Consider the following 27,932-nt stretch of genomic DNA (forward strand, 5'->3'; position numbering starts at 1 on the left):
CGACCTCATAAAGGTAGTAAGAAGGCGCAGGCCGCTCGCTACCAAACGGTCAATATGGAAATTATTGGGGGAGACCTAATGTTCAGCAGTGGACGTCCTATGGCTGAAATGATGATGATAATGAACCCTTGTAACAGAAGTCAACAATATTCACATGTAATTAAAATCCAACTCCGTTATCTACCTACATAGTTTCTGAAATGACCTGAACATACATACAGAATTGCATTGCTTTTGTCGACTATAATACCTACGTGGTGACAATTTAAAACAACCATCGTTCACAACACACATTTGTTCACGTCCTTTGTAAACAATGCTATTTCCCATGATCAAATGGCGCTAGCTACTACGTCATCGAGCAACAGATTATACACTTGTCGGGCTTCCACGATATAAATACTCATTTCTTTACCACATACTTGACAATTAACGATTTACTTAAAAATTAATCTTCACACTTGTAAATCTTGCAGAATATTTTGTTCATGTCGTTTGTTTTAAAAACATAACAAAAAATACTTGACACATTATGAAAAGAGGGCAGTACCGGTAGTTAATTTATAACGTTACTTTAACGTACCGGTATGCGTTATTTTTTTTTTTTTTTAAATAAAACTAGTGAAAATATTGTTACATTTATTGAAAAATAATTCAAACAAATATAGGTTTAGGCACTTTTTCTACTATTTTACTTAAAATCTTTTTTACTTTTAATATTTTAAATTACTGAACGTTTTTATTGCGCCTCGGAGGGTATTCAAAAAAATTAACTTGCTCTCGCCATTTTAGGATTTTGTTACTATAAATTAAAACGAAAATTGATTAATTTTATATTTACAATGAATTTCTAATTAAAATTTCTGTAACATAATTAGTATTAATTACTAAATAATTAATTTATCATAAAATTTTGATTCGGTGTCTTAATAAAGTGTGTGAAAATGGCTGCTACAGTATTGGGATACATCACGTCTTACTTTTGGCCGCCGAATAATAATAATGTACCAGCTGTAAGTGTAATTTATTATCTTTTATTATAATAGCAATCAATGTCAATATTATTGTGTTGGGGCGTAGCACTATCTGTGTTTTCCCATAAAAAAAATCACTTAAATCTTCGGCCAGTCCAACGCGTGCACGTTGGCGATGGCAATCAGACGTCGTGTATGAATTTGTAGCAATGAGTTCACATCAACGCGTCCTGTCGCTGGTCGCTGCGATCTATGCACGTGCAGTGATCGCCATCGCTATCGCCGACGCGAGCTGCACGCGTTTATTTTGCCAAAGAGTAAAGGGTCCATGTTTCACCATTTTCAATCGACGTCATCAATTTTATGCGTGAACTCGTAACTTTATTTAATTTTTTCATTTATCTATCTAGATAAGTTTAAATTGAGTCATCATGGCAGACATCTAGAAAGGGTCAGAGTCTGACACCAAGTTTGCTGAAGTATAGTAGCTGCTATGTTTTATCACCCTTTCTCAGGGCAATCCAGTTTTGCGGGTTCCAGTAATGCAGGGTAACTGGACAGTCGTGTCAACACACAAAATGTGTGTTTCAAATTAGAATTCCAAATTCAAACGAAACTGTTTTTGCGGGGCACTGCAAAGTAGACCATGGGAAAGGGCCCTTAATCGTTGTCTTTCGTCGTTTTCCGAATGACATCCACTGCTGGACAAGGCATCCCCCAAGGATCTGACCGGTCCTGCGCCGCCCGCATCCAGGCACCTCCCGCGACCTTCACCAGATCATTAATATTAAAGCACGTATGAAAGAGCTCTTAACTTTTAAGTAAAATACGTTCAAGAGCAACCGGTCCTAACGCCAATTACCCGATCATTCATCGCCAGGACTCCATGTAAAGTATAGTAGAAACGCCAGTGAGCAGCCATCGCGATCATAGTCCCAGCTAATAAGCGCGCACGCAGCATGATTCATTGCGCACTAAATACGGGTTAGCAGCGGTGTTACGGATTTAAAATTATGCTTAACTCCTCGCAATAAGACTCACTGGTTCTATGGTGACGGTTAGGGCTTGCACATGATAAGAAATTGTTTTAACATTTGATTTTGTACTCAATGAAGGTATATAGTTTGAAAGAGGACATTTTCGATACTGTATATTTTCCCCAATTTGTAAATACGGTTGTTTGTTTTTAAAAACTAATGCACATATCGCTGTATTTCCAAAGCAGATGATAAAAAATCCGTCAGTCCAGGGCTTTTCCAAACTTTTTTTTATAATGTAACGCCCTTTGGATTTTTTTTGCGGCGCCAACAGGTTATTTTAGGTTTTTTTTGGCGGCGACAAGCAGTTTGGGAGAACCTATTGATATAGGTCTAGACTGATGTCTATTGGTTGTTCAGTTATTGGTTGGTGGTGTCTTGCCGCTTTTCATAATTTCCGCCATCAATCCCTAATTGTTTAAGTGACCCATATGAAAACAAAATGCCTGTTATGTGTTTGGAGGGAAAATGGGCATTAAACCAAGTTTGTCGCCATTAATAAAATAGAACAATAACAAGTAAAAAAAAAGTTTAACTACAATCAGTTGCATCTTGCATCAACCCTTGTCAACGTGATATAGGTTTATGCGTGTACCGTGAAGCGGTTAGGCGTGTTACGTCATTACGCAGGAATGCAACATCAATTAAGGTTTATTGCCCTGAAGGTATAAATATACTTAATATACTCCAAGCTGGGATATTTTTAAGCCTTGATCAAGTCCCGGTTAAGGAAATTACCTTAGTAGAAGAAGGAACCAGTGATTGGCTGGCGGTTTGCTATCGGAGTAATCTTGGTTAGCGTTTAACGTTATACGATTAAAACGTAGTTAATATCTGGTACAGTTGACAGCATGTTAAACTGACAAAATGACTCAATCTTCTGTGTTCACGAAACATGGGTACAATTATTAATTAAGTTGCAGTTCTGCTCAGCACTGGTAGAAGAATTCAAGATAACTTGTCATGACAGAATCTTTTGATATTATCAGGATTTTAGTCAGATTAAGGAAGCGTATTAAACTAAAGTATTTTATAACTTAGGCTTTATTTATTTGCACTGCACTACATTTATTAGCACCAGCCGATATTAGAATGGCCTAAAGTGGTGGGTGGTGCTGGAGATAGGTTAAGAGCTATATTTTTTAACTAGATTAAACTGAACAATTATGCCTAAATGTGGAATTTTACTCACATTTTAATTACTATTCAATTTGTTCATGTAATCAATCATTATTACTTGGCTAAAGATACTAATCTTCGCAAGATGTAATACTGATGCAATCAGTAGGTACACTTTGGTGTCGGACATAGTTAAACTTCACTCTTGCAAGTGCTTGCAACAGACGGCTTGTCCTACTTTTGTTTCTTGGTATTCTGACATCTTGTTTGACATTTTTTATTCCTATTTGTAATTGATTAACTACAATGGTAATGGTACTCGAGAACGACAGTAATTAGTTTAGACCCAATCATCATTTTAAAAATAAATTTAGTAATTCTCGATAATCTGTGGCTTAAACCCGTATTTAGAATTTTTGGTATTTGTGTGTGTGCCGTGTCTTGACTGTACATTTTTAAACCGTTTTTAATGTAGTTAAAATAAATGGCTGTCTATAGCAAAATAATCTCGCTTTTTATATTCAGGTCAGTAGTAACATCAAAATAATTAGTCTCATTTCTTTGGGCTGGTTTTAGTTTCACGCGGACTGTCAGTGCGGATCGCTCCGCACAGCCGATCTGTATGAACTGCTAGGGAGCGAGCGGTTCCTCCAGATCCAGACCGCATTACTCTAAAACGCTCTCTAGAAGTTCATACAGATTGGCCGTGCGGTGCGGAGCGGGTCCGCACCGGACGGTCCGCGTGACACTAAAACCAGCCTTAGAAATAAAATGGTCGGTAGTTGAAAGCCATTTTGTGATAATTTGCGATCCCCTGTATCATTATTGTATGTAATTAGATTTAGAACCTATTACGAGGGCGGCACTGAAAATTTCGGGAATCAAGGAAGTGAAACAACATTACTATTTAAAAATGTATTTATTGCTTTTTAAAATATTCTCCGCGAAATTTGACACATTTTGCCATACACAAAACCAATCATTAAAGCAACCATTCCATTCGGAAGTTTGGGTCTCCAAAATGGCCGTTTTGTAGGCGTCCACAGCTTTTTTAGGTGATGAAAATCTCTGACCACGCAATTTATTCTTTATTTTAGGGAAAGTATAGAAATCATTAGGGCTTAGGTCGGGGCTGTACGGCGGATGGTCTAATATTTCTATGTTTTCTTGCTCTAAAAACTCCTTTGTCCTGTGCGCGGTGTGAGAACTCGCATTGTCGTAATGGAGGATGATGCGGCGGTTGCAGTTCTCTTTACGGAGTTCAGAAACGACCTGTGGCAAACAAATGCTAGCATACCATTCTGCATTAACCGTTCGTTGTCCCCCAAGAGGAATAGTCGCAACATGGCCGGTTTTGGAGACAAACGTGGCCACCATTTTTTTTGCAACACTCCGTGAACGAACAATTTTTGTTGGCTTTAACTCATTTTCGAACACCCAAACTCGTGACTGGTTTTTTGTTTCGGGTTCGTACGCGTATATCCAGGATTCGTCACCTGATACGATGTTGTATACAGCATTTGAGGATCCTGCATGTAATCTTCCGAGAGTTCTGACGCACCAAGTAACGCGAGCCGCTTTTTGCTCTTCACAGAGCGAATGCGGTATCCATCGGGAAAACAACTTTTTTACACCTAATTGTTCATGCAAGATTATTTGTGTTTGACTCATGCCAATGTCTAAAGTTGCCTGAATTTCGCGGTATGTCACATGTCGATCTTCTTCAATCAGCTTACGCACAGCATCAACGTTTTCTTGGGTGACTGCAGTTTTTGGACGACCTTGACGGGAATCATCACTGAGCTTGACACGTCCACGTTGAAATTCAGCAAACCAGCGATAAATTGTGGTTTTGGATGGGGCTTCATTACCAAATGCAGAAATCATCCGGTCAACACACTGTTTTTGTGTTAAACCACTCCGAATGTCATAATAAATCATCGCTCTTGAATTTTCTCGAGTCAATTCCATTTTCTCAACGACTAAACAAGTTTCACAAGACCTTGTGATAAGACCGAGAATCTTTTTAAAAATAAATAAATGGTATTCAATTTTTAAAACCCAGGAGTTTGCAATTAAAAAGATTTTAATATGATAGGAACAGTGGAAATATTCCATTCCCGATACTTTTAGTGCAGCCCTCGTAGACCTTTCCCTACATGGCCCTAACTAATTTATGTACAGGTTTCTAATTCAACACTGAAATAATTCAGGATGAAAGTCCAATCATATTTTAGATTAATTTCGTTATAATAAGCTTTCTATTAAATAATGGTCTGTAATAGAACACGTATAGCTTATTAACTTAATCATCATGTTGTGTATTAACATCCTTGTTTTGTGGTGATTACAGAATTAAATTACCCTACTTTATGGGCTTGATTCTGAGACTGAACTGTACAACTGTCCTTTAAACGAAATTACATTTTTCCAGCCCTATAGCTCAAAGCGTAGATTAATTATGATAAATATTAAATCAACATATTTATGTTTGTATTCATTAAGGTCATAGACCTATTTTATTAATGGTTTTAATTAGATAAAATTCTTGATTAGAGCTAGATAGATAGTAGATTACTCATTGCTTGGTTTGTCGTCCTCTCAGATNAGAACATTTCCTCAGTACGACTGAATCGCGACTAACCTGGCGTCGCGGGTGATGTTCGTTTCTGGGCATATCGCGGAGACACGCGCCACGCCCCCGTTTCACATCTATTCCCTTCTATGATCTGAGGTCGTCCTATTAAATAAATAAATTTGAAGTAGCTACATTAGCGCTAATATCGACGTTTTCGAATCGATACTTTAATAGCTAACGAATTTAACTATCGACAAACAACACAAGTTCCAATATGCATGTTTACTGTATGCACAGCTCTAGAGTACGTTTTAATTGCATCTACAATTTTAATCATAGATTCACCTACATTTGCTTGTATTGTTCTCATACAAGTTGCTGTCAACACTACCAGTGATTAGGTACAACTCGTACAGACTTCTGCACATGAATCTTATCAATTGAATCTTATGCAGTTGTAATATGTGCGATTTTGCCATTAAAATCTCCGTATTGACTGTACACTGTTGGCCAACAGACATAAAAACTGTTTGCTCTCATGACAATACACACTTGTTGCAATATCGTACATAAACGCACATTCTTCAATTCAAGCAATACGTGGTAACTTTACAAAGAATATAAAAACAGTTCCAAGTGCGTTATGGTCCATAAAATAACAGTTATAATTGCGTAATCTGCTTGTTATAGTGTTTCAAAAGAAGATGTAGGGTAATTGCGCCGGTTTTCCGTCCAGCTCCTGTTTTCGTCCATTTGACCGACTTGCCACAAACAAATACGGAAAATTAGAATACAAACCTAACTTTCCGTGCAAGTTTGGACTTGTTACAATCTATAATATCTAAGTAACAGTTCTGCCTGCATGAAAATGTAATTTGACAAGTAATAACTCCAAAAAAATCTACGGAAGTTGCTGCTGTACACAGGTGAATGGAAAACGTCGTCAAATTAGAAAAAAAACGTGCCGGTAGGGAACTTTCATGGTATGTTTAATTACTGTTTTAGCTACTTTACGTAATGTTTTTGGCACGTATGTCTAATTATTAGCATAATAAACACTATTTTAAGGGTTTATTAAAGTTTTTGTATAGAAATCTTAGATAATTAAGTGGACTAATACTAGCATAACAATTTTGCAAGATTTTGGTTTTCGTCCACGTGGACGGAAACCCTGACACCTAGTTAATATTTTTAATAATCATTTTACTTCAATGGACCTACAAAATACAATGTTTTTTCTTCCAATATGATCTTTATTGCTATTACATTAAACATTTTAGTTTACGTCCACTTTTTAACAGTGATAAACCCATAAAAACCGTTAAAAAGATGTGGACGAAAACAAAAAACAGCTTTAAACGTTGTTGTGTTTTCGTCCATGACGTCATGAGCAAGCACTGGGGTGGACGAAAACCAAAATTAGCTATTCCTGTAGATTAGTTTTCGTCCATTTGTCCTTCGACCTATTGCAATATTTTCCAAAATTTAGGTAAGAAACTTATTTAAATCATTTTGATATCATTTGAAACCTAACAAAATTAACTTTCAAATGATATACCACAATCCATAGTTACTGTATTGTAGAATTGGTTTTAAGTTAATAATTCAACTGCACCCTTTTTTCTACACAGTGGTCGAAAACTAGCGTACACTAGGACGAAAACTGATTTTTTTGGACGAAAACTAGTGAAATCGCCTCTTTTGCATGAAATATTTTTTATAAAAAAACCCGTGGTATTTACTTATTGTCATATAATATTAACGTAAAGTAGACTATATAAGGACTAAAATGACATATGATACATATGAGTAAGGGTATTTTAAGATATTCATTTCGCATCACAAAGTTGGCAACTCCGATAATTGGACGAAAACTAGCGCACTTACCCTACAATTTCTTTAACTGTGTGTGCAATCGGTCGCCTGGAGAATATTGATGTAACGCGATTGAGGTGGGGCAATACAACAGATGAAAAAGGTTTGTTCGATACACTGGATAATTGATTTACAGGGTTTTTTCTTAGTTGTTTGATATAATAAATGGTGACCAAAAAAAGAGTTGTGTTAGTAAATGTACCAGTTTAAGTAGTTGCACTTGAGTGAGACACATTCATCAACAGGCGACAATAGCCCAACGCTGTCAGTGTTGGACTATTTCGAGGGTCCGTCATACAAACCCCATCGTCCGCTGGACTATTGTGATGAATCAACTACTAAGACAAGCATATTTTTAACTTATCTGAAGGTGTTAACGAGATATTCTCAAAAATAGCTCCAAAAAGCCCTATAGAGAGGAGACAAAATAAAGTGCACATATATTATTTTTGTTGTACTGAAAACGCAAAACAGTACAATCGTGCGCATGGACAGTAAACGCAAGTACCATGCAAGGTCGTTTTATTGTATGCACGCCCTTCAGAACGTGAAGGCATTCGAAGACAGAAGAGAGGCATCTTTGTCGTGGAATGTTACGGTAAATACACTACAGTAGTTAGCTATAATGGCGTCTGTGTCAATACGCAGGTACACTTATGAACGGGGCTTAGTGTTAATAGTCTTCGATTAGTGCCAGTGTCATCGAATTTCTTTTGGAAGTCCTTTGAATTGTAAAACTTTACGTTTATTTTTAAGTTTTCGTTGTTTTGTTTTTTATTTTTTTTTGTTGTACTGTGACTGATTGGGTTTTTCTTTTGTTTCTTTTTTCACTTTATGTACGAGTGTTTTTCTTTTTTTTTTCTTTTCTCCTTTTAATTAAGTGTGAACGAAAAGACGTCTAAAGTCAAAGTCATTGTAATGCTAAAGTATTAAGCGTTTTGCAATAAGAAGTTTTTTTTTGCAGTAAACATTTATTTTATGTCTAGACTATAAATAGTGCCTACCTTTTTTCTTTGCGTAACCTTTTTTGGCACATTACCCATAAGGCTTCATCTTCATTACATATGCATACTTTCCAGTGACTGTCTGATATAAAATTCAAGTTGTGTGTTTTGTACAACGACCGTGTGTTATATAAAATAGAAAGTTGAGATTTTATGTACATATTTATTATATCCTCAAATTGTGTTATATCAATGGAAAGGATGTAACAGTATTATTTTCTGAAGCAATTACCTGTCATTCAGAAAAATGTTTTTTATTGATATCAAACATAAATTATTAAGTTATGTCTGATACACGCAGAGGCATAATAAATGCGGTTTTTCATTATTGATATTCTATTTCTTGAATTTGCCATAGCCAATGTTTGGGCGGCTGCACATCAAGCTAAATACTGTATCACCTTATTCTGTTGTTATAAAGGAGATATTGCAATAAAAATGTATAGTCTGATGTGATATCCACTGTACCTTTTGCTGCAGTTAACAAAACTAATACAAGCCTTCACATAAAAAAAAATGGACAAAATTAGATAATTCTGTATGGATGTTTCATCAGCAACCTTACCCTCCATCGCTAATCGTCTATACCCAGAATGCACTTACAGTCGTGAGGTACTAAGGTCGTTGGAGAAGTTGGAGAAGGATGTTGCTCAACAAGGTCGCTTTCGTGTACCTCTCCCTCTTTAATCGAACGTTGTTACTGTCAAACGTGGATCGAACTAAATGATCGATTTAGAGTTGTTTGTTCATGTAGGTGATTCAGAACTATTCGATTACTAATCGAGAAGATTGTATGTTATTCTCAATATTTTTTCCATTGAATCGGTCGATGACCGAGTTGTTTGTAAGATATTCGCCCACTAGGAGACTAATTTTCATTATTTCTCAAGAAGTTATGAGGCTATGAACTCAAATGAACAACAAATCAAGATTTGAATAAGTACCTACTCAATAATAATTTGAATAATTCGCATACGAATTTCTTCACAAACTGTAGCCTGTGAATGAGCGTTGATCAATGGTAGGAATTTATTTGAAAAAAACACTTGGATTTGTAATTTTGCAGTCTTCAAATTGAAAAAAGTCTAACACACCTGCTCCCATCTTTTGTGCCCAACAGCTGCGGTCGGGATTTCGATTTAATTTACCCTACCACACATCTTATGGAAAGAACGTTACCATTTTGAGTCAACTCTTATTTCCAACTTATTTAAACCCAACTGTTTTAAGCTACAAGATAGCTCCGTGATACATTTTGATGTTACCTAATCGTTTATTTTTAAAGTAATAATATTGGAAACATTAATAATACTAAATACCATTGGAGTCAATAAACTGGAAGGACCTGTTTTGTACAAGGACAGGAAAATCACAAACAAATCAACGTTGCGTCATTTTAAAGCCTAAATTGTTTTTAAAGCAACTAGCATGTGTGGTTGAATATTTTTAAAATGTAACGCCCGTATTCGCAAACATTACTATGATGTCTCGCAGTGCGCGCACACAACGTGACACACGAACCAATCACAGAGATTTATTCAACGCTGTGCATTCGATTTGCTGCTTCACTTAAGCAAGCATCGTCGAGACATAGACTAGGTATCACTGATCTGAACAAATTACAAAAGCCGACATGGCCGGCGGCTAGCGACAAAAGCATAAAAAAATCTACAAAGAAAGAATGCCAAAGCGAAATTCTTTGTTGCGGTTACGTCTGAATTAAAATACTTGGAAGCATGAACGCTTGACTGGACATAATCTAGCGCTTAACGGCAAGAATGCGCGTGCGACTATTGCGATAGCAACAGCCAACAATGCACTAGCAGTGTTATGGCTGGTTAAAATTCTTTTACTACATCAATGTGCAGTTTATAGCACGTTTTTTTTGCAAAATAGCCCATAATACAACTGCATAAATGCTACAGTGTTAACCTTGATTCAAAGATTATGTGCCGTCGGCTGTACTTTTTATGGGAGGTAACATGATCCAACCTTTCTTAGTGCATTGTGAGTGCTTTTCTTTTGTTATAAAAGGGCTCACGCAAAGTTCAAAAACATACTTACTACACTTTACGGAAAAATGTTCAGTTATTATTGTGTGTACATACCAACCTTTGTTAGGGCATTTTTTACTTCTAACACATTTTTATGAAACACTAGCGGCCGCCCGCGACTTCGTACGCGTGGATCCTGTTTTACCCCCTTCATCTAGATATCGATTTTAACTCCCGTTCCCGTAGGAATTGTGCAATATCCTGTTGTAACTCTATGCTTTAAGTTTACTAAGGTACCTGCATGCCAAATTTCAAGCGTCTAACATAAGCGGTTTAGATTTTTCATACAAAAGGATTTTCCCGCTAATTCACGTTCCCGTAGGAATTTCGGGAATTCCTTGTTGTAACTAAGCTTTAAGTTTACTAAGGACCTACATGCCAAATTTCAAGCGTCTAACTGAAGCGGTTTAGATTTTTCATACAAAAGGATTTTCCCGCTAATTCCTGTTCCTGTGGGAATTCCTAAGTATACTATAACCTGCCCAGGAGTATGAAGAATAATTGTACCAAGTTTCGTTAAAATCTGTCAAGTAGTTTTTGTTTCTATAAGGAACATACAGACGGACAGACAGACAGACAAAAATTTTACTGATTGCATTTTTGGCATCTTTATCGTTCACTAATCACCCCCTGATAGTTATTTGTAAAATATATTTCATGTACAGAATTGACCTCTCTACAGATTTATTATAAGTATAGATTTCTACCAGGTAGGAGTCTACCAGGTGTAAGTTAGGTAGGTAGGTATCGATACACACAGTTGATGATTTGATACTATCATTCAATATAAGATTTCTTCAATTATTTTTATTTTATGCCATTAGAAACCTAATTTGTAAAGCAACTGTTTTGACTGTTTTATTGTTTATTAAATATGTAGTCCTTTCAGGTCAAAAATATGTTATTAGAAGTTCTGCCTTAGAATTATTGACAAATATTGGTCAACTATCCAATAAATAAGGTGTTATTTTAGGCGACATTTATACTTAAACGTCGATATTGATACCAAACAGCAATTAATCCGTCTAAATTATTACTATCGCCGTCGCCCGGCCCTCCAACTCGATAAACAACGTACAATGTCCTTATAAACAACTTAAGGAACACAAATTCCAAACGCAATACTTTCTCCACTAACCTATGGCCTGAGATAACTAGAGAGAGAAAGCTGCTCTAATTGATTCCTTGTCTTGCCCTGATAAAGGACAACCAGTATCGAAATGAACGCGGCGGTAAATGGAACTTCTGTGCTTATTATGAGAAAACTTTAATTTTTGACAGATTTGTTTGCCAGTGGCGCCCTCGTTCGCGTTGCAGCGATTTTTTACTTTTTTATTTTTTTCGTGAGTTCTGAATTCATTTTTTTTTATTTGTGATCATGTACATTTGGATGAGCAAAGTGCCGTGTCTAAAAGTGCCAGTTTACATACTGTGCGGTTCTAGAGTGAAGTATTTATTTTTATAGTATTTCCTCATTTTAGTGATGTTTATGTCTATTTTTAACCTTAAACAACTTTACTATTGTTTTGATCCGTGTCAAAGTCTATGCCTATACAAAAAATAACCTTAGTTTCTCAATAGTTTTTATTTGACACATGCATTTTTTGTTCTGCCTAAATAATTAGGTATAATTAACTATACAGCGTTTTAGTTTAAAAAAATGTTGTTTATTTATTAATTAGTTTATTGATAACATTCAACTCTATGGTTTAACCGGTCGTGTCCAAAGAATGCCATGGGAGTTGTTGACATAAGCCGATTTCACTTTTTACCGCGTCTGCTCTCCTCTTAGGGACGGCGTACACTTGCGACAATGTAAACATTCCTTTCACCTCGTACAAGATTCATTAAATGGTTAACTTCCTACTTTTAAGCGGTATTAGGAATTTTTGACAAAATAAATATCCGGCTTTATTATAAACTTTTACTTTAGTTCATAGGTAACCGTTAGTTATGTAATTTTCACTGCGAATGTTTCTATTAAAAACAGTTGTTTAAACAATATGTACCTATGCGTCATTCAATAAACGGAATTTGTAAATTAATTTTTAATTGTATTTGCAACAAGAAATAAATTCAGTTGGAACTAGAATATTATTTACGGACAATACGGGCATACATTCTCTGTACCGACGTGGGCACATCAAGCTAAACGCTATGATATCTTTTGCAGCTGTAATAGTTGCTGTCAACTGTGACTGTCAGAAACAATCATAATACAGTCGACTGTACACCCGAGAAAATCAATCAGTATCAGAAATGCTAATGCAGTATTGTCACAAGAGCGAACAAATATCAGAAACTAGCAGCCGCCCGCGACTTCGTACGTGTGTATCCCGTTTTACCCCCTTAGGGCTGGAGTTTCGTAAAATCCGATCTTAGTGAGCACTTATGTTCTAAAAGGAACCCCCATGCAACTTTTGAGACACCTACCACTTGTAGTTTCTGAGATTTCGTGATGAGTGAGTGAGTCAGTCAGTCAGTCAATCAGTTTGTCTTGTTTTATGCAAGACAAGGCAGGTATTTGACCGCAATCGCACCTGGTGTTAAGTGAGATGCAGTCTAGGATGGTACATATCTGCCCTGTCCTGCAACCTTTCTCTTTTATAAATATAGATGCTAACATCTGTTTTTCATTTGCCAGCAGGTGTTAACAAACGGCGAGATGAGCGAGCGCGAGCGGTACCGCGCGCCGCCGCCGCCGGAGCCGCCGCCGCACCGCGTGCGCGCCGCTGATCTCTACCCGCGCCTGCGCACCCAGTACGACGAGCCCGGCTTGGACGCCGGATTCACGCCGATATGCGGCGAGTTCCTGCAGGTAATTAACAAATCAACCTATAATGTCGGCTGTAGCACTGTTGTCCGTAGCACTCAGCAAAGCCGTAGCTGTAGCACTGTTGTGATGCACAATAATTATAGCAGTTTTAGAGCGTCTTATACGACTAACTAAAGCGAGTTCTTAGCACTAAAGAGATCGTAGCGACTACACGACTACAGTAGACGATGTAGCGATCGTAGCACTCACAAATGACGTAGCTGCTCCGACTACAAATGCTACAAAGCTCTCATCTCAGTCTGAAGACAGCTAATTAATTGTTCTATTAACACTCTCGTAGCACTCATAGCAAAGAAACAAAAGCTGTAGTTGCTCCACTACTCTCGCTCGTCAGATTGTCCCTTAGGTATTTTTTCTTGCTGTAGCTTTCGCAGCACTACAACGTTTATAGCATAGACTTATCTTCTGGAACAGTGTGATCTTAGACCTTGGTAGACATTTCTTCTTCGTAACTTACTAGGTATAATATTAAGCAAAGATCAAGCGACAAACATATCTAAATAAATGACCAGTTTGTACTGTAAATTATGGTAATTGATCATGAAGGGTTGCCCTACATTCTGTATCCCCATGTAGGTGTCAGGTGCTGTCAATAACTAAGTCTTAATGTGCTCGTGCCCCAGATCCAAGTTTCGCAGACACTTGTGAAGAGGTTAACTGGTATTTAGTAGTGGTTAGACGTTCACGTTGTTAGAAAATCCGCTATGTTTAAGAAATGTTACTAACACATCATAATATTATGCATGCATGCACCTATTCACTAATTTTCTTGTGGTATATATAAGGATGCACTGTCATTAAATACTTACTTACGTAACGAACAGGATATGTAAAGAACACTTCTGTCACTATTCTTCAATTTGTGACTAATATCTCTATTAGATTTGAACTTTATGACCCGAAAATACGGTCTGAAATCGACTGAAGAAAGCCAATTTGTGAAAAATACGGTTTGAAATCGACTGAAGAAAGTCAATTTGTGTCAGGTTCAAGTCTGATATAATAGAGCTATTCAAAATTCAAGACAATAAATTGTTGTGTTCTCTTTTTATTCGTCAAACTAGCTGTCCGCCCGCGGCTTCGCCCGCGTGGAATTTTTTCTGTCACAGAAAACCTTTATCGCGCGCGTCTTTGTTTCAAAAACCGGTATAAAAACTATCCTATGTCCTTTCCCAGGACTCAAACTATCTCTATGCCAAATTTCATTAAAATCGCTTCAGTGGTTTAGGTGTGAAAGCAAGACAGACAGACTTACTTTTGCATTTTTAATATTAGTATAGATAGATTATAATGCGCAAGCGCTACGTTCTCAGGGCCGTAACTCGTCGGTTCATAAAATGTTGTATAAAAAGTTACGACTTCCTTAGAAAAACATATGAATGGCAGTTACCACATTGAGACACTGTCTTAACCACTTAATAAGATTACAATGAGCAATTGTAACAGTTAGAAATTACTAAAACTAATTATCTTGTGTCTGTTGTTCAGTCACGTGGTCTTAAGTTAATTAGAAGTGACTTCTACTTCTAATTAGTGATATTGTATGTTTAAAAGGCCATCAGGTCGGATGCATCGGGGTGAATGCACTTCTGATATACGCTTTAACTATTGCAAGTAGATGCGGTAGGGTTTGGCGATGTGATAATTAATTATACAACGTGCATTAATGTCGTTGTCACTTCAAAGAGTCGTAAATATTAATAGCGACAGTATGTTATGAATTAAAACATTCTTAAATTGTAGGTGCGTCTTTCATTTGTAATTTAACAGTAAAAAGCCTACAAACTATGCTGTTATAAATTAAGCGCTTAAAATTATTCAGGTCATAACAAAAACCTACTTTTTGAATGCAGTTTCAATGAGATTCCTTTATGTCACCTGCCGTGTCGTGGCACGCGGTAACCAAGTGTGCGTGACGCTGATACTCATTTGTCTTGTGTTTATTATGTGACGTCAGAAGAAAAGTAAAGCATGCCTTTAAAGAATAAATATGAAACAACTAATAGTTAAGTGTCCGGTCTTGAAAAGGCACGATTAACCTCTTACTGAAAATATCTAATTTGAAAGAGTCTATTCTCATGCAAGATTTTCCACTTAGCACATTTATCTTAGCACGTCCAGAAACAAGAAGTTCTACTGCATACAGTTTAAAAACGCCTCAGATGCGTACGCGCAGACTGCATTGACCGGCGATACCGATTGGTCATGCTTGAGGAACGTACTACTGCGCACAAACTACTACTGTCATGCGTATGACATGACCTTTGACAATCAGTGACGTTGAAAGGGAATGAGTTTATGTCAAAGTTGACCAGTTTATAGTTCTTCTTATAGATAAAGTGTTATATCTCGATCAACAGTTGATAAATTACTGGCATGGAATGGTAGCGGGGAATCCTGCGGAATACAAAATAATAATTGTCAATGGCATGGAGCTAGGGAATCCCCGATTTTAATTACAAAAGAAAACGAGGATTAAAGAATGCTATGCAATGTGAGTCACGATAAAGTGTACATATGAAAATAGATGAAACTAGACCTATTTTTAACGACAAAAAAGAGGTCAAAATTTTTTTGAGTTTTTTTTTATTTTATTTTTTATAGAATTGTTTATCTTCCGGTTACTTATTGTAAAGAAAACGTAATAACTTTTAAACTAAGTGGTATATCCTGATAAAATAAAAACAGTAATAATGCTAAATAACAGGCGATACTAAAAAAATACATAAAATTACAGAAAATGCCAACAAATACATCTATATCCCCTTTGCAAACAATGTCTATCACCTTTTCACCTGTCAATACAACAATGATTTTCAAGATTTTTTATTTGAGAATAATGATTGTTTCCTCATATAAAAACTTTCACCATGCCCTATTTTCTTTTCTAAGATTATTTTTTTGTAACTAAAAGTCCCATTTATACAGTAAATAATACAGGCGATTTAGACGTAAAAACATCCAACGATACTGCCAATAATGCTATATTTGTAATTTTGTATGTGCGTAAATTTAAAAAAAAATGGTTTCCTTTAAATCCTCTTTTCCTTGTTGCAGTGGGTCGGAAGAATGGCGGACGGTGGCACTATAGCGATGTCAAACTACCGCCTACACATGCAGCCTCGTCGTCGAAACGGGCCCGGCTCGTCGGTGCCTCTCCGTCTCATAGACGGCGTCGAGATACGGGACCTGGTACACCTGGTCGTGTTGTGCAAACACGGCCGACAGCTAAAGTGAGTGGACTCATTTTACATCTAATACACCACAAACAGGTCATTTAGTCTCCACTGCAGAAGGATGACCCTCTCTAATTTACTTGAAGCAAGTGGACGATTTGGCATGTATTCCTCACGCTGACCAGGCCTGATGTTCGCATATTTATCCCTTAATAACCTCTAAAAACCACCGGGAAAAATGGGGGTGGTCCTATTATACTCGGCTGGAACCACACAGCTAACTGGCACTATCATATTTCTTATCTTATGATTATGGGTATCAATTTTACTGTAAAACAATACTTTGTTGTGGTGACAAATACAACACAGTATTTACGGCGTTTTGGCGTAAAGGGTCGGCCCTTACGTACGCAAACATAACAAAGGCGAGTCAAAAGATTTTACTGCTGTTTGTTTGATAACAAACCGCTAAATTTCGCGGCATTTACTCTATGTACGGATAGCCACCCAGTCTATACATATTTGGTGCAAAACAGAACCCAATTACAACTGCAGAAGAGCATACATCGTTAAGCTGATTTGCCGATGTGTACACGACTCAGTTAAAAATAAATCGAAGGTCGTTTTACAACATAACTTCTATTTTAGGATATAAAATACTAGAAGAAGTATTTACAATTATTAAGTTACAAATTCTTTATTTTGCATATTAACTTACGAGGTCAAGTTAGAATTGTATTTATTTTATTTGGAAGATATAAAGCGTTATCCAAGATGAAATGAATTAGGATCAAATACAGGACTGTTCCCACCTCCTTCGTTACCACCGCTGCAACTCCTGTATATCCAGGATCTATAGTTTAACAGTTTATAAAAACCCAACCAGTGAAGGTGAATTTGTCCCGGGGGAAAGTTAAACCACAGTTTAAACTGTCATTGGACTCGCAACGAAATTAATCACAAGAATGTAAGATCAAGTGACTTGACATATTGGGTGACAATATTGGGGAAAGTTTTTGGGAACATTTCTCACGTTAGCAATGACCTAGATATAAGTCCCTACTTATAATATCTAGGTCAGACCATACTTGTAAGGTTAGTGCTGTGACCGCATTGCGCGTCTAGCTAAAAAATGGCGGCATTTGGCACACCACCACAGCCAAAATTGGACTATAGTAATATTCCATTAGTCACTTTGGCCGGTCAAAGATGTTTAACTGTACATTTCAAGTCGATTGTGACTTTTTCATCATCATCATTTCAGCCACAGGACGTACACTGCTGAACATAGGCCTCCCCCAATGATTTCCACATCGCCCGGTTGGTAGCCTGCATCCAGCGCCTTTCTGCTACCTTTATGAGGTCGGTCCACCTTGTGGGTCCCACGCTGCGTTTTCCAGTACGTGGCCTCCACTCGAGAACCTTGCTGACCCATCAGCCGTCAGTTCTGCGTACTATGCCCTGCCCGCCCAATGCCACTTCAGCTTGCTAATCCGTCGGCCTATGTCAGCGACTTTAGTTCGTTTACTTTCGTGACGTTTTTATTACAATCCAACTGTGGGAAGTGGGTCAAATTCAACTTAAATACTTGATTACCCACATCCACACAGGTGGAGTCAAACAAAAGCTTGTAAAATAATAATCGTGTTTATACGAAGTGACCTAACGATAACTGCAGACCCGAATAAAGACAGATAAAGTCATAGCAACTGAAGAGAGTTGCTTAAAATTTTCCTTTTAAAAACATGATAACTCGTTATTGGGGACTCGGGCGATTAGTGACGTCATAAATAACACATAATAATACTGATTGTAGATCTTCATTTATGTGTGTCATCAATTATGCTTTGTAATCAAAGTAAATAATTGACCTAAACTTGTAAATTCACAATTGTCGTACGAATCAGAAATGAGAAAATTCATAAGTCGCTGACATAGCCCGACGGATTAGCAAGCTAAAGTGGAAATATGCAGAGCACATAGCATGCAGAACTGATGTCTGATGGGGCAACAAGGTTGGTTCTGGGATGAAGGCCACGTAGCAGGCACAGCGTAGGATGACCACCCACAAGATGGACAGACGACCTCATAAAGGTAGCAGGAAGGCGCTAAATACAGCCTGCTACTAACCAGCCAATCTGGAAATCATTGGGAGACGCCTATGTTCAGCAGTGGACGTCCTGAAGCTGTAATGATGATGATGATGAATCTCTAACTTATAATATTGATATTCGGCCGTTTGGTGTAGTGGTTCTAAACGGACTACTATTCCGGAGGTTGCGGGTTCGGTTCCCGCACAGTACAAACATTTGTGTGCATGAACATATTTGTTTGTATTGGACTGTGTGTTTTCTATGTATAATATGTGTGTATTTAAAAAAAAAGTATTTAAGTATGTTTATATCCGTTGTCTAGTACCCATAGTACAAGCTTTGCTTAGTTTGGGACTAGAAGCGCAGTGTAACATGTCCAAGGATATTTATTTATTAATTATTTTATTTATTTATAATAATGCTACCCTGCATCAGATGTGATTGTAGTCAAATACCTGCGTTGTTTTGCATAGAAAAAATGGTTTATTCATGACTAATTTATATTTAATTGTATCTTCGTTACCAGGACATCATTCAACACAGGAGATCAGTGCATGGAATGGTGGCGAAGACTGAACACGGCGATGGCGCCGATCGGCTCGGTTCAAGAAACGTTCGCCGCCGCATACGCCGCGTGGGCTAAGGAGCAGCCGCCCGCGTCCGTACACCGGGCGCTTATGAAAGCGTCGCACGCGCCGAACAAACACTGGTTTGGGCCTGAAGTGAGTAACGAATCTATTAGTTGTCACTCTTCATCGGTCATTTACGCCCGTATTCACAACAAACGATATTTGCAAATCGAACGCACAGCATTGAATAGACCCCTGTGATTGATTCACGTGTCACTCTGTGCGTCCACGCGCACTGTGAGACCTCATAATAATGTTTGTGAATACGTACGTTAATCACAAGAGCACGGGTCCACGCCTAATTTACCAGAGGGAAATAGAGAATTTGGTTTATTCAAATTTTATATGAACAGGTAGGGAGGCTATCTTCATTTATCCCAAAAATATCCAAAAAGGACTTGTGGGTTTCCGAATACCATGCTATTTATTATGCATAACAAGGCAGGATTTGACCACAATCGCACCTGATGTTAAGTAGGATACAGTCTATTTATCCTGATTGTAACATTATTGTGTTATGCTTCTGTAATATTTCAGCAGTTTTAAGTCGACTCGAATCGTTTGTTGTCAACCTCGACTTAAGCCTGCTCAGATGTTTTAGAAAGAAAAATAAATAAATAAATTCTTCTCCATAGTCATATCCTTCGTTTCAGCCACTTGACGTCCACTGCTGGACAAAGGCCTCCTCGAAGGTTTTCCACAACCTCCATCCTCCTCCATCATTGTTTATTAAAATATGCTTGATTGATTTTTATGTGAACTCTGCTAATAAAACGTAGTTCAATTAGGTTCTTAACCCCTGAGACATATATTTAGCTTACCTGAAGTGGAATATGTAATGTAATTTGGTAACTTATTAACATCTTCCAGGTGGAGCGCCTAGGTTTCACAACCAAAGGCGCGTGGCGGGTGACCGCTGCGAACGCTGAGTACAAGCTGTGCCCATCCTACCCACCCCTGCTCGTCGTGCCGGCGACCATCGGAGACGAGGACCTGGACTCCGTAGCGAGGTGAGGACGCCAGAGGCCAAGAATAGCTGGTCCAGATGACGCGTTTTACCTATGAAAACGCGCGACTGCATTTGGACAGAATCTATGAATCTCTAGTACCTCACGATCGCGCGATTAGAAACGCGGTATCTAGACTAGCTGTAACTGGATGCGTGTAGTAGTGTGCTGGATTATGAGGGGGTCGAAGCGTTAAGTTCCAAATAGTAACATTCCTTCACATACTAAATACAAGCTGTTCGTCTTACCCTGCTGGTCGTGCCGGCGACCATCGGAGACGAGGACCTGGACTCCGTAGCGAGGTGAGGACGCCAGAGGCCAAGAATAGCTGGTTCATATGACGCGTTTTACCTATGAAAACGCGCGACTGCATTTGGACAGAATCTATGAATCTCTAGTACCTCACGATCGTGCGATTAAAAACGCGGTATCTAGACTAGCTGTAACTGGATGCGTGTAGTGGTGAGCTGAATTATAAGGGGGTCGAAGCGTTAAGTTCCAAATAGTAACATTCCTTCACATACTAAATACAAGCTGTTCGTCTTACCCACCCCTGCTGGTCGTGCCGGCGACCATCGGAGACGAGGACCTGGACTCCGTAGCGAGGTGAGGACGCCAGAGGCCAAGAATAGCTGGTTCATATGACGCGTTTTATCTATGAAAACGCGCGACTGCATTTGGACAGGATATATGAATCCCTAGTACCTCACGATCGCGCGATTAAAAACGCGGTATCTAGACTAGCTGTAGATAACTGGATGCGTGTAGTGGTGAGCTGAATTATAAGGGGGTTGAAGCGTTAAGTTCCTAATAGTAACATTCCTTCACATACTAAATACAAGCTGTTCCCGTCTTACCCACCCCTGCTGGTCGTACCGGCGACCATCGGAGACGAGGACCTGGACTCCGTAGCGAGGTAAGGACGCCAGAGGTCAAGAATAGCTGGTCCAGATGACGCGTTTTACCTATGAAAACGCGCGACTGCATTTGGACAGAATCTATGAATCTCTAGTACCTCACGATCGCGCGATTAAAAACGCGGTATCTAGACTAGCTGTAACTGGATGCGTGTAGTAGTGTGCTGGATTATGAGGTTGTCGAAGCGTTAAGTTCCAAATAGTAACATTCCTTCACATACTGAGTACAAGCTGTTACCTTTAGGTTTGGATCTAGAGACGGATTTATGTTACCTGAACGAAACGACAAACGCGCTAACGCGACGCGACCCGATTCGAGAGTATCAAATATTCTTAGTTGTTGTATAGAAGTAGTCTACACAGTCGCGAGTCTCATTCTAGATCGAGATCATTGGGGGAGGCCTATTTTCAGCAGTGGACGTCCTATGGCTGACATGATGATGATGATGTCATAGTCGCGTGTCATGAGATGTGTTTACTACTGTGTAAATAGCTGTGGCAAGTCAACTTCTGCAAGTTTTATTGTAACCCTAAACCTCGCTTAAGGTTTTGTACTTAGGAAATAAGAATTATAATGTTAATCTATTAACCATATCTAAGCATGTAGTATCCACGCTTTAAAACCATCATATCTAAGCATGTTCTAAGCATGCTATGACACTGCTAAACCCACAAACAAACTATCAGTGGCGCACAGCGTGTTTGTTACGCACCGTTTACACTCACTGATAACGTGTCAAAGATCACGACCTTTAGCTTGGCTTAACATCAATGTGACTTCCACTTTAATGCCTTTGCACTGTTGCAAATATTGACGTATGCAACTGATAATAAAATTATAAGCGAAGATAATATTTTAACCTTTCAAAATCAATTTTCGGAATCAGATTATTTAAAAATACTTTTTCTGATAACCGCATCAAAATCGGTTCAGCCGCTAGATAATTCACTCTTAAAAGGAATATATTTATCTAGGGTGTTAACGGGACTATTAGAAAGAGTGTACTACAAATTACGAAATCTATTAAGTTTCAAGCAATAAAATAAATAAATACCATACAAAGCTAAAAAAAAGTCATACACTATCCGATTGTGAATTGAATGCCAATTGCATTAATCAATCGGTAAACTATGAGCAATCGATTGTGTATTCGCTAAACGTCATATGCAGCTGGCCATCTAAAGAATGCACGGTTGATTATAAAAATATTGCTGTTGCCACTTATTTCAATGAGTTAGAGTCTAAAGTTAAAAAACGTATATGGAACCGCATATAATTTATTAATAATTTGATGGATTCTTGAATTGTGTTTGAAAATCGGGAAATTCCTATGAGTACATCGTTAAATGGAACATTTGGTTGAAAAATGACGATTCAACGATACTAATTTATTGTATTCTCTTTGAAATAAGTTATTATTGTCTGTTCTAAATGGAACTAAAAACATTGACGTAGAACAGAAGATTATTGGCCTATTACGAATACAAAAAAGTAGAACTCACGTTGAACATTGGTTTAAAATGACATTTCCATACTAAATGACAATTTGAACAAGTGTTCAATGGGCGTTTAACTTTTAGTAATAAGCCCCTAGTCTAGAAAGATATGGCTCCAAATGGTTCGTGTAATATTACACACGGTGCTGCTCGCCAGTTCTGTTACTTGGACTTGGCTTGACACGCTACCGCGGATTATTTAGCAAAACTTATAAATGTGTCTCTGTCCTTATTATTTTGCGCCAAAATGTGTTTTTAAAGATAGATAATTTCTTTTCTCAGATTCCGCGCGATGCGGCGCATACCAGCAGTGGTATGGCGACATCGCGGCAACGGAGCGGTGATCGCTCGGTCGTCGCAGCCCGAGGTGGGCTGGCTGGGCTGGCGCTCCAGCGAGGATGAAAGGTTGCTGACTGCCTTCGTGCAGGCTTGCAACGCGGACCGGGGCTTGCAGCCGCCTTCTACTGCTAACAAGGTATGCGAGCCTGGTACTGTCTATCGTGGGAGTAATTACATAGCACAGTCCTAGGTAGCTTGAATTGAGATCCAGGGGAGATGAGAGGCTGCTGTCTTCGTCTGGCCTGCAACGCAGACCGGGGATTGCAGCCGCCTTCTACTACTAATGAGGTATGCGAGCCTGGTACTTCTACTGATACCAGTGATCGGTGATCGCTCGGTCGTCGCAGCCCGAGGTGGGCTGGCTGGGCTGGCGCTCCAGAGAGGACGAGTGACTGCTATCACTCGTCCTCTGCGTCCGGGACTTGCAGCCGCCTTCTACTGCTAACAAGGTATGCGAGCCTGGTACTTCTGCCTTGATTAGGACCGATGGTACTTGACTTATTTCTTGGTAACTGATAAAACTCGAGAGAGAATGAAAAGCTATCGTCCAATCTGGTAATGTAGACCGGGGATTGCAGCCGCCTTCTACTACTAATGAGGTATTCGAGCCTGGTACTTCTACTGATACCAGTGATCGGTGATCGCTCGGTCGTCGCAGCCCGAGGTGGGCTGGCTGGGCTGGCGCTCCAGCGAGGATGAAAGGTTGCTGACTGCCTTCGTGCAAGCTTGCAACGCGGACCGGGGCTTGCAGCCGCCTTCTACCGCTAACAAGGTATGCGCGCCTGGTAATTCTTAGTGGGCCATGAGTAACTAAGATGGCTGGTCTGGCGTTCCAGTAAGGACGAGCGGCTGCTGACTGCCTTCGTGCAGGCTTGCAACGCGGACCGGGGCTTGCAGCCGCCTTCTACTGCTAACAAGGTATGCGCGCCTAGTACTTCTATCGTGGGAGTAATAGCATAGCACAGTCCTAGGTAGCTTGAATTGAGATCCAGGGGAGATGACCGGCCTGCAATGCAGACTGGGGATTGCAGCCGCCTTCTACCGCTAACAAGGTATGCGAGCCTGGTACTTTTAGCTCGATCCTTGTGCTATTCTCGACTAAACTTTTGGCGACTTTTAATAGGCTACTGCTGTCCAACTTTCTACTGCTAATGAGTTATGAACACCTGTTACTTCATATTTAAGCTATGACTGTGATGACTATGATTGACGTATATTGCATACGCCAAAAGGGCTTATTAATGCTAAACAAATATTGCCAAATAAAATTATTTTCTTCCTTTCTTTCTTCTTCACCAGAACTTCCCTAGCTCTTAATAGTGGACACTCGCGGTGATCACGTTAAACTCTGGTGCCTTATGTAGTTGTAATGTGTGCTTTTTTGTACTTAGTCTTTTGGTTCACTTTCCTCTATAAGTTTCGTCTTTTGTCCCCAGAACCTCAAGCTCCTAATAGTGGACGCTCGCTCCTACGCGTCCGCCGTCACCAACCGCGCTCGAGGCGGCGGCTGCGAATGCCAACAGTACTACCCGATGGCGGACATCCAATTCATGTCGCTGCCCAACATCCACCACGTCAGGAGAAGCTTCCAGCAGATGCGGGCTTTAGCAGCAGAGCCTAGCGACCAGGCCAAGTTAGTATCAACACCGCTCCAGGTTTATGCGCTCCTGGTACCTCCAACAGTTGACATTAGGTTAGAAGGGTGCGGCAGATGTCTTCAAAGGTGACGGGAGATGTCTTAAAATGTGACGTCACTTATACAGAGCCACTGCTTTTACTGTGAATCTTGGCTGCTCACCGGTCGCTGCAAGTTCACAGTACTACCCGATGACAGACCTCCAGTTCATGTCGCTGCCCAACATCCACCACGTCAGGAGAAGCTTCCAGCAGATGCAGCTTTAGCAGCAGAGCCTAGCGACCAGGCCAAGTTAGTATCACCACCGCTCCAGGTTTATGCGCTCCTGGTAGCTCCCACAGTTGACATTAGGTTAGAAGGGTGCGGCAGATGTCTTCAAAGGTGACGGGAGATGTCTTCAAATGTGACGTCATTTATACAGAGCCACTGCTTTAGCTGTGGATCTTGGCCGCTCACCGGTCGCTGCAAGTTCACAGTACTACCCGATGGCGGACATCCAGTTCATGTCGCTGCCCAACATCCACCACGTCAGGAGAAGCTTCCAGCAGATGCCACTTGCTAACAGCTATCCTACGAACATTTCTGAGCTCTTGCTGGACGTCGATACCAGGCAAATGACGATTTCGTAGAGAAGTTGACATGAAAAAACGGTTTTCCCTCTGCGATGTGCACCGGCAATGTTCAGAACTTGGTCTCGGGATAAAGCCACAAGTCTCCCGAAAGCGTCTTAAAACTTTCGAAACCCAGGACTGGCTTATGTGGAGCTGACGTGCGACAGCCCGCTGGCTGAGCCCTTCTTGCAATAGTGCAACGATTTGTGCTGCTTCTGAAGGTGTACAATCCCAGGTAAAGTGTCAAAAGAAGCGGAGATGTGTATGGATCAACGTGTGAAAGCAAAAATCCGAAAACACTTGCTTTTATGGGGGGTAAATAGGCCGCAACTCGCGACGTATCAAACAGTTGATACATGTCTTTTTCCTTATTTCTTCACATCAGCCGGAATATCTTTTTAAATACTGGTGTGATTTAAATGAATTTGGTATCAATTTAAAGTTAAAAGTTTAATCTTTAAAATGGTGCTACTTTTTTTGTTACTAACAAATTGGTTAGTACACAAGATCGCGTGGAAACAAGTTCATGTAAGTGATTCCATACTTTTGCTCGCCAGTGTAGCTTTAGCTAGAAGATACATGGTACTTTAGTTCAATACCATAGTCATAGACTATACTCTACTCATTCACATTGCATTACAATAATTGTTTTTATTGATATGACTAAAGAAGCATGTTCTTGTATGAGTTATTAAATTATCTAAAATCGTAGAAGAAAAACCGAAATAACCGAAAAACCCGGTTTTATAACTGACAAAAACCGAGTTCCAAATTGTGTCGGTTATCCGGTTTTTCGGTTATCCGGTTAACCGGTTTGCATGCCCTAATCACCACCGCTCCAGGTTTATGCGCTCCTGGTTGCTCCCACAGTTGACATTAGGTTAGAAGGGTGCGGCAGATGTCTTCAAAGGTGACGGGAGATGTCTTCAAATGTGACGTCACTTATACAGAGCCACTGCTTTTGCTGTGGATCTTGGCTGCTCACCGGTCGCTGCAAGTATTGTAAAAGCAGTACTACCCGATGGCGGACATCCAGTTCATGTCGCTGCCCAACATCCACCACGTCAGGAGAAGCTTCCAGCAGATGCGGGCCCTAGCAGCAGAGCCGAGCGACCAGGCCAAGTTAGTATGCCTTGCTACAGACAGACCGCTGCAGCTTTATGTGCTTCTGGTACCTGACATACATTGGGACCGGAGGGTTTTAGGGTTTAGGTAGGCCCCACCCTAAAGACGGAGAGAGTTCTATATTACCCACTGGCCGTTAGTATTTTCTGACGGGAAAGATAGCCTTTTCAATATCATGCTTAAAGTCAAGCTGGACAAGAATTATAGCTGAACCAAAGGTCGGAATAGGCCCGTGTAACTTTAAGGACCGCTGCAGGTTTATGCGCTCCTGGTACCTACTTCCCACAGTTGGCAGTAGGTTAGAAGAGTGCGGCACATGTCTTCAAAGGTGACGTCACTCAGAAAGGCCTATTGCTTTTGCTGTAGATCTTGACCCCTCACCAGACGCTGTATTAGGCCCGTATAACTGTAAGCATTTAACAGCAATACTACCCGATGGCGAACATTCAGTTCATGTCGCTGCCCAATATCCACCACGTCAGGAGAAGCTTTCAGCAGATGCGAGCGCTGGCAGCCGAGCCGAGCGACCAGGCCAAGTTAGTCTTAGTATTAGATTCGCTTTTGTTTGTTATTCAACAGCTACTGGATGCCCGCTACAGACCGCTGCAGGTTTATGCTCTCCTGGTACCTCCCACACATTAGATCCGGGGGGTTTTAGGTAGGCTCCGCCCTTCTGGTGGGGAGAGTCGTTCATTACCCACTGGCAGTGCCTATTGGCATCTTCCGACGGAAGGAAATGGCCTTTCTTATTATCATGCTCAAGGTCAAGCTGTAGATCAACACCTAACTAAGCTGATACAGCTGCTGCTGGATGCTCGATACAGACTGCTGCAGGTTCATGCGCTCCTGGTACCTACCTCCAACAGTTGACATTAGCTTAGGAGGGTGCGGCAGATGTCTTCAAAGGTGACGTCACTCAGAAAGGCCTACTGCTTTTGCTGTAGATCTTGGCCCCTCACCAGACACTGCGAGTATGAGGACCTATGCACATAGTGTTCTGTGCGACGACACACGAAAGACGTTTATGTATGAACAAAGCTCGTTTTAAAAACCACGTGATCACACTAGTTCTCATCCTGCCCATCCCTGTTTATCTTTGCGTTGTTAGATAGAGATACCGAGATTTATTGAATTTCTCAAGAGATACTTATACTAATTCTTTTTTGTTTCCAGCTGGCATAGCAACCTGGAACGCACGTTATGGCCGCAATACGTAGCAGGCGTATTACGCGCGGCCGGCGTGGTCGCACGCGCGGTACTAGGCGGACGGCCGGCGTTAGTACACTGTTCAGACGGCTGGGACCGCACGCCGCAGATCGTGGCCGCCGCCCAACTGGTGCTGGACGCTCGCTATAGGACCCTACAGGTTTGTGCGCTCCTGGTACTTGCCAAGCTACAATAGTGACGTCACTTAGCTCGTGCGTT

At 40.0% G+C, this 27,932-nt stretch overlaps 1 protein-coding gene across 2 annotated transcripts; it reads left to right on the forward strand.

Annotated features, from left to right (window-relative positions):
• Window positions 1-837: 837 nt before the first annotated feature.
• Window positions 838-27,932, forward strand: LOC114353045 (myotubularin-related protein 4-like). 2 transcript variants are annotated; one of them, XM_028304853.1, is made up of 8 exons: window positions 838-1,013; window positions 13,286-13,459; window positions 16,535-16,710; window positions 19,273-19,468; window positions 20,246-20,385; window positions 23,079-23,271; window positions 24,572-24,768; window positions 27,681-27,932. In XM_028304853.1, exons 1-8 carry the CDS (start codon window positions 945-947, stop codon window positions 27,907-27,909), a joined length of 1,374 nt encoding a protein of 457 aa, XP_028160654.1. In that variant the 5' UTR covers window positions 838-944; the 3' UTR covers window positions 27,910-27,932. The 2 variants fall into 2 exon arrangements, with proteins under 2 accessions (XP_028160654.1, XP_028160655.1); XM_028304854.1 differs by having other exon boundaries at window positions 13,289-13,459.

This window comes from Ostrinia furnacalis, unplaced genomic scaffold (genome assembly GCF_004193835.3).
Source record: "Ostrinia furnacalis isolate ACB-3 unplaced genomic scaffold, ASM419383v2 OfSCF1535, whole genome shotgun sequence".
Lineage (NCBI taxonomy): Eukaryota > Metazoa > Arthropoda > Insecta > Lepidoptera > Crambidae > Ostrinia > Ostrinia furnacalis.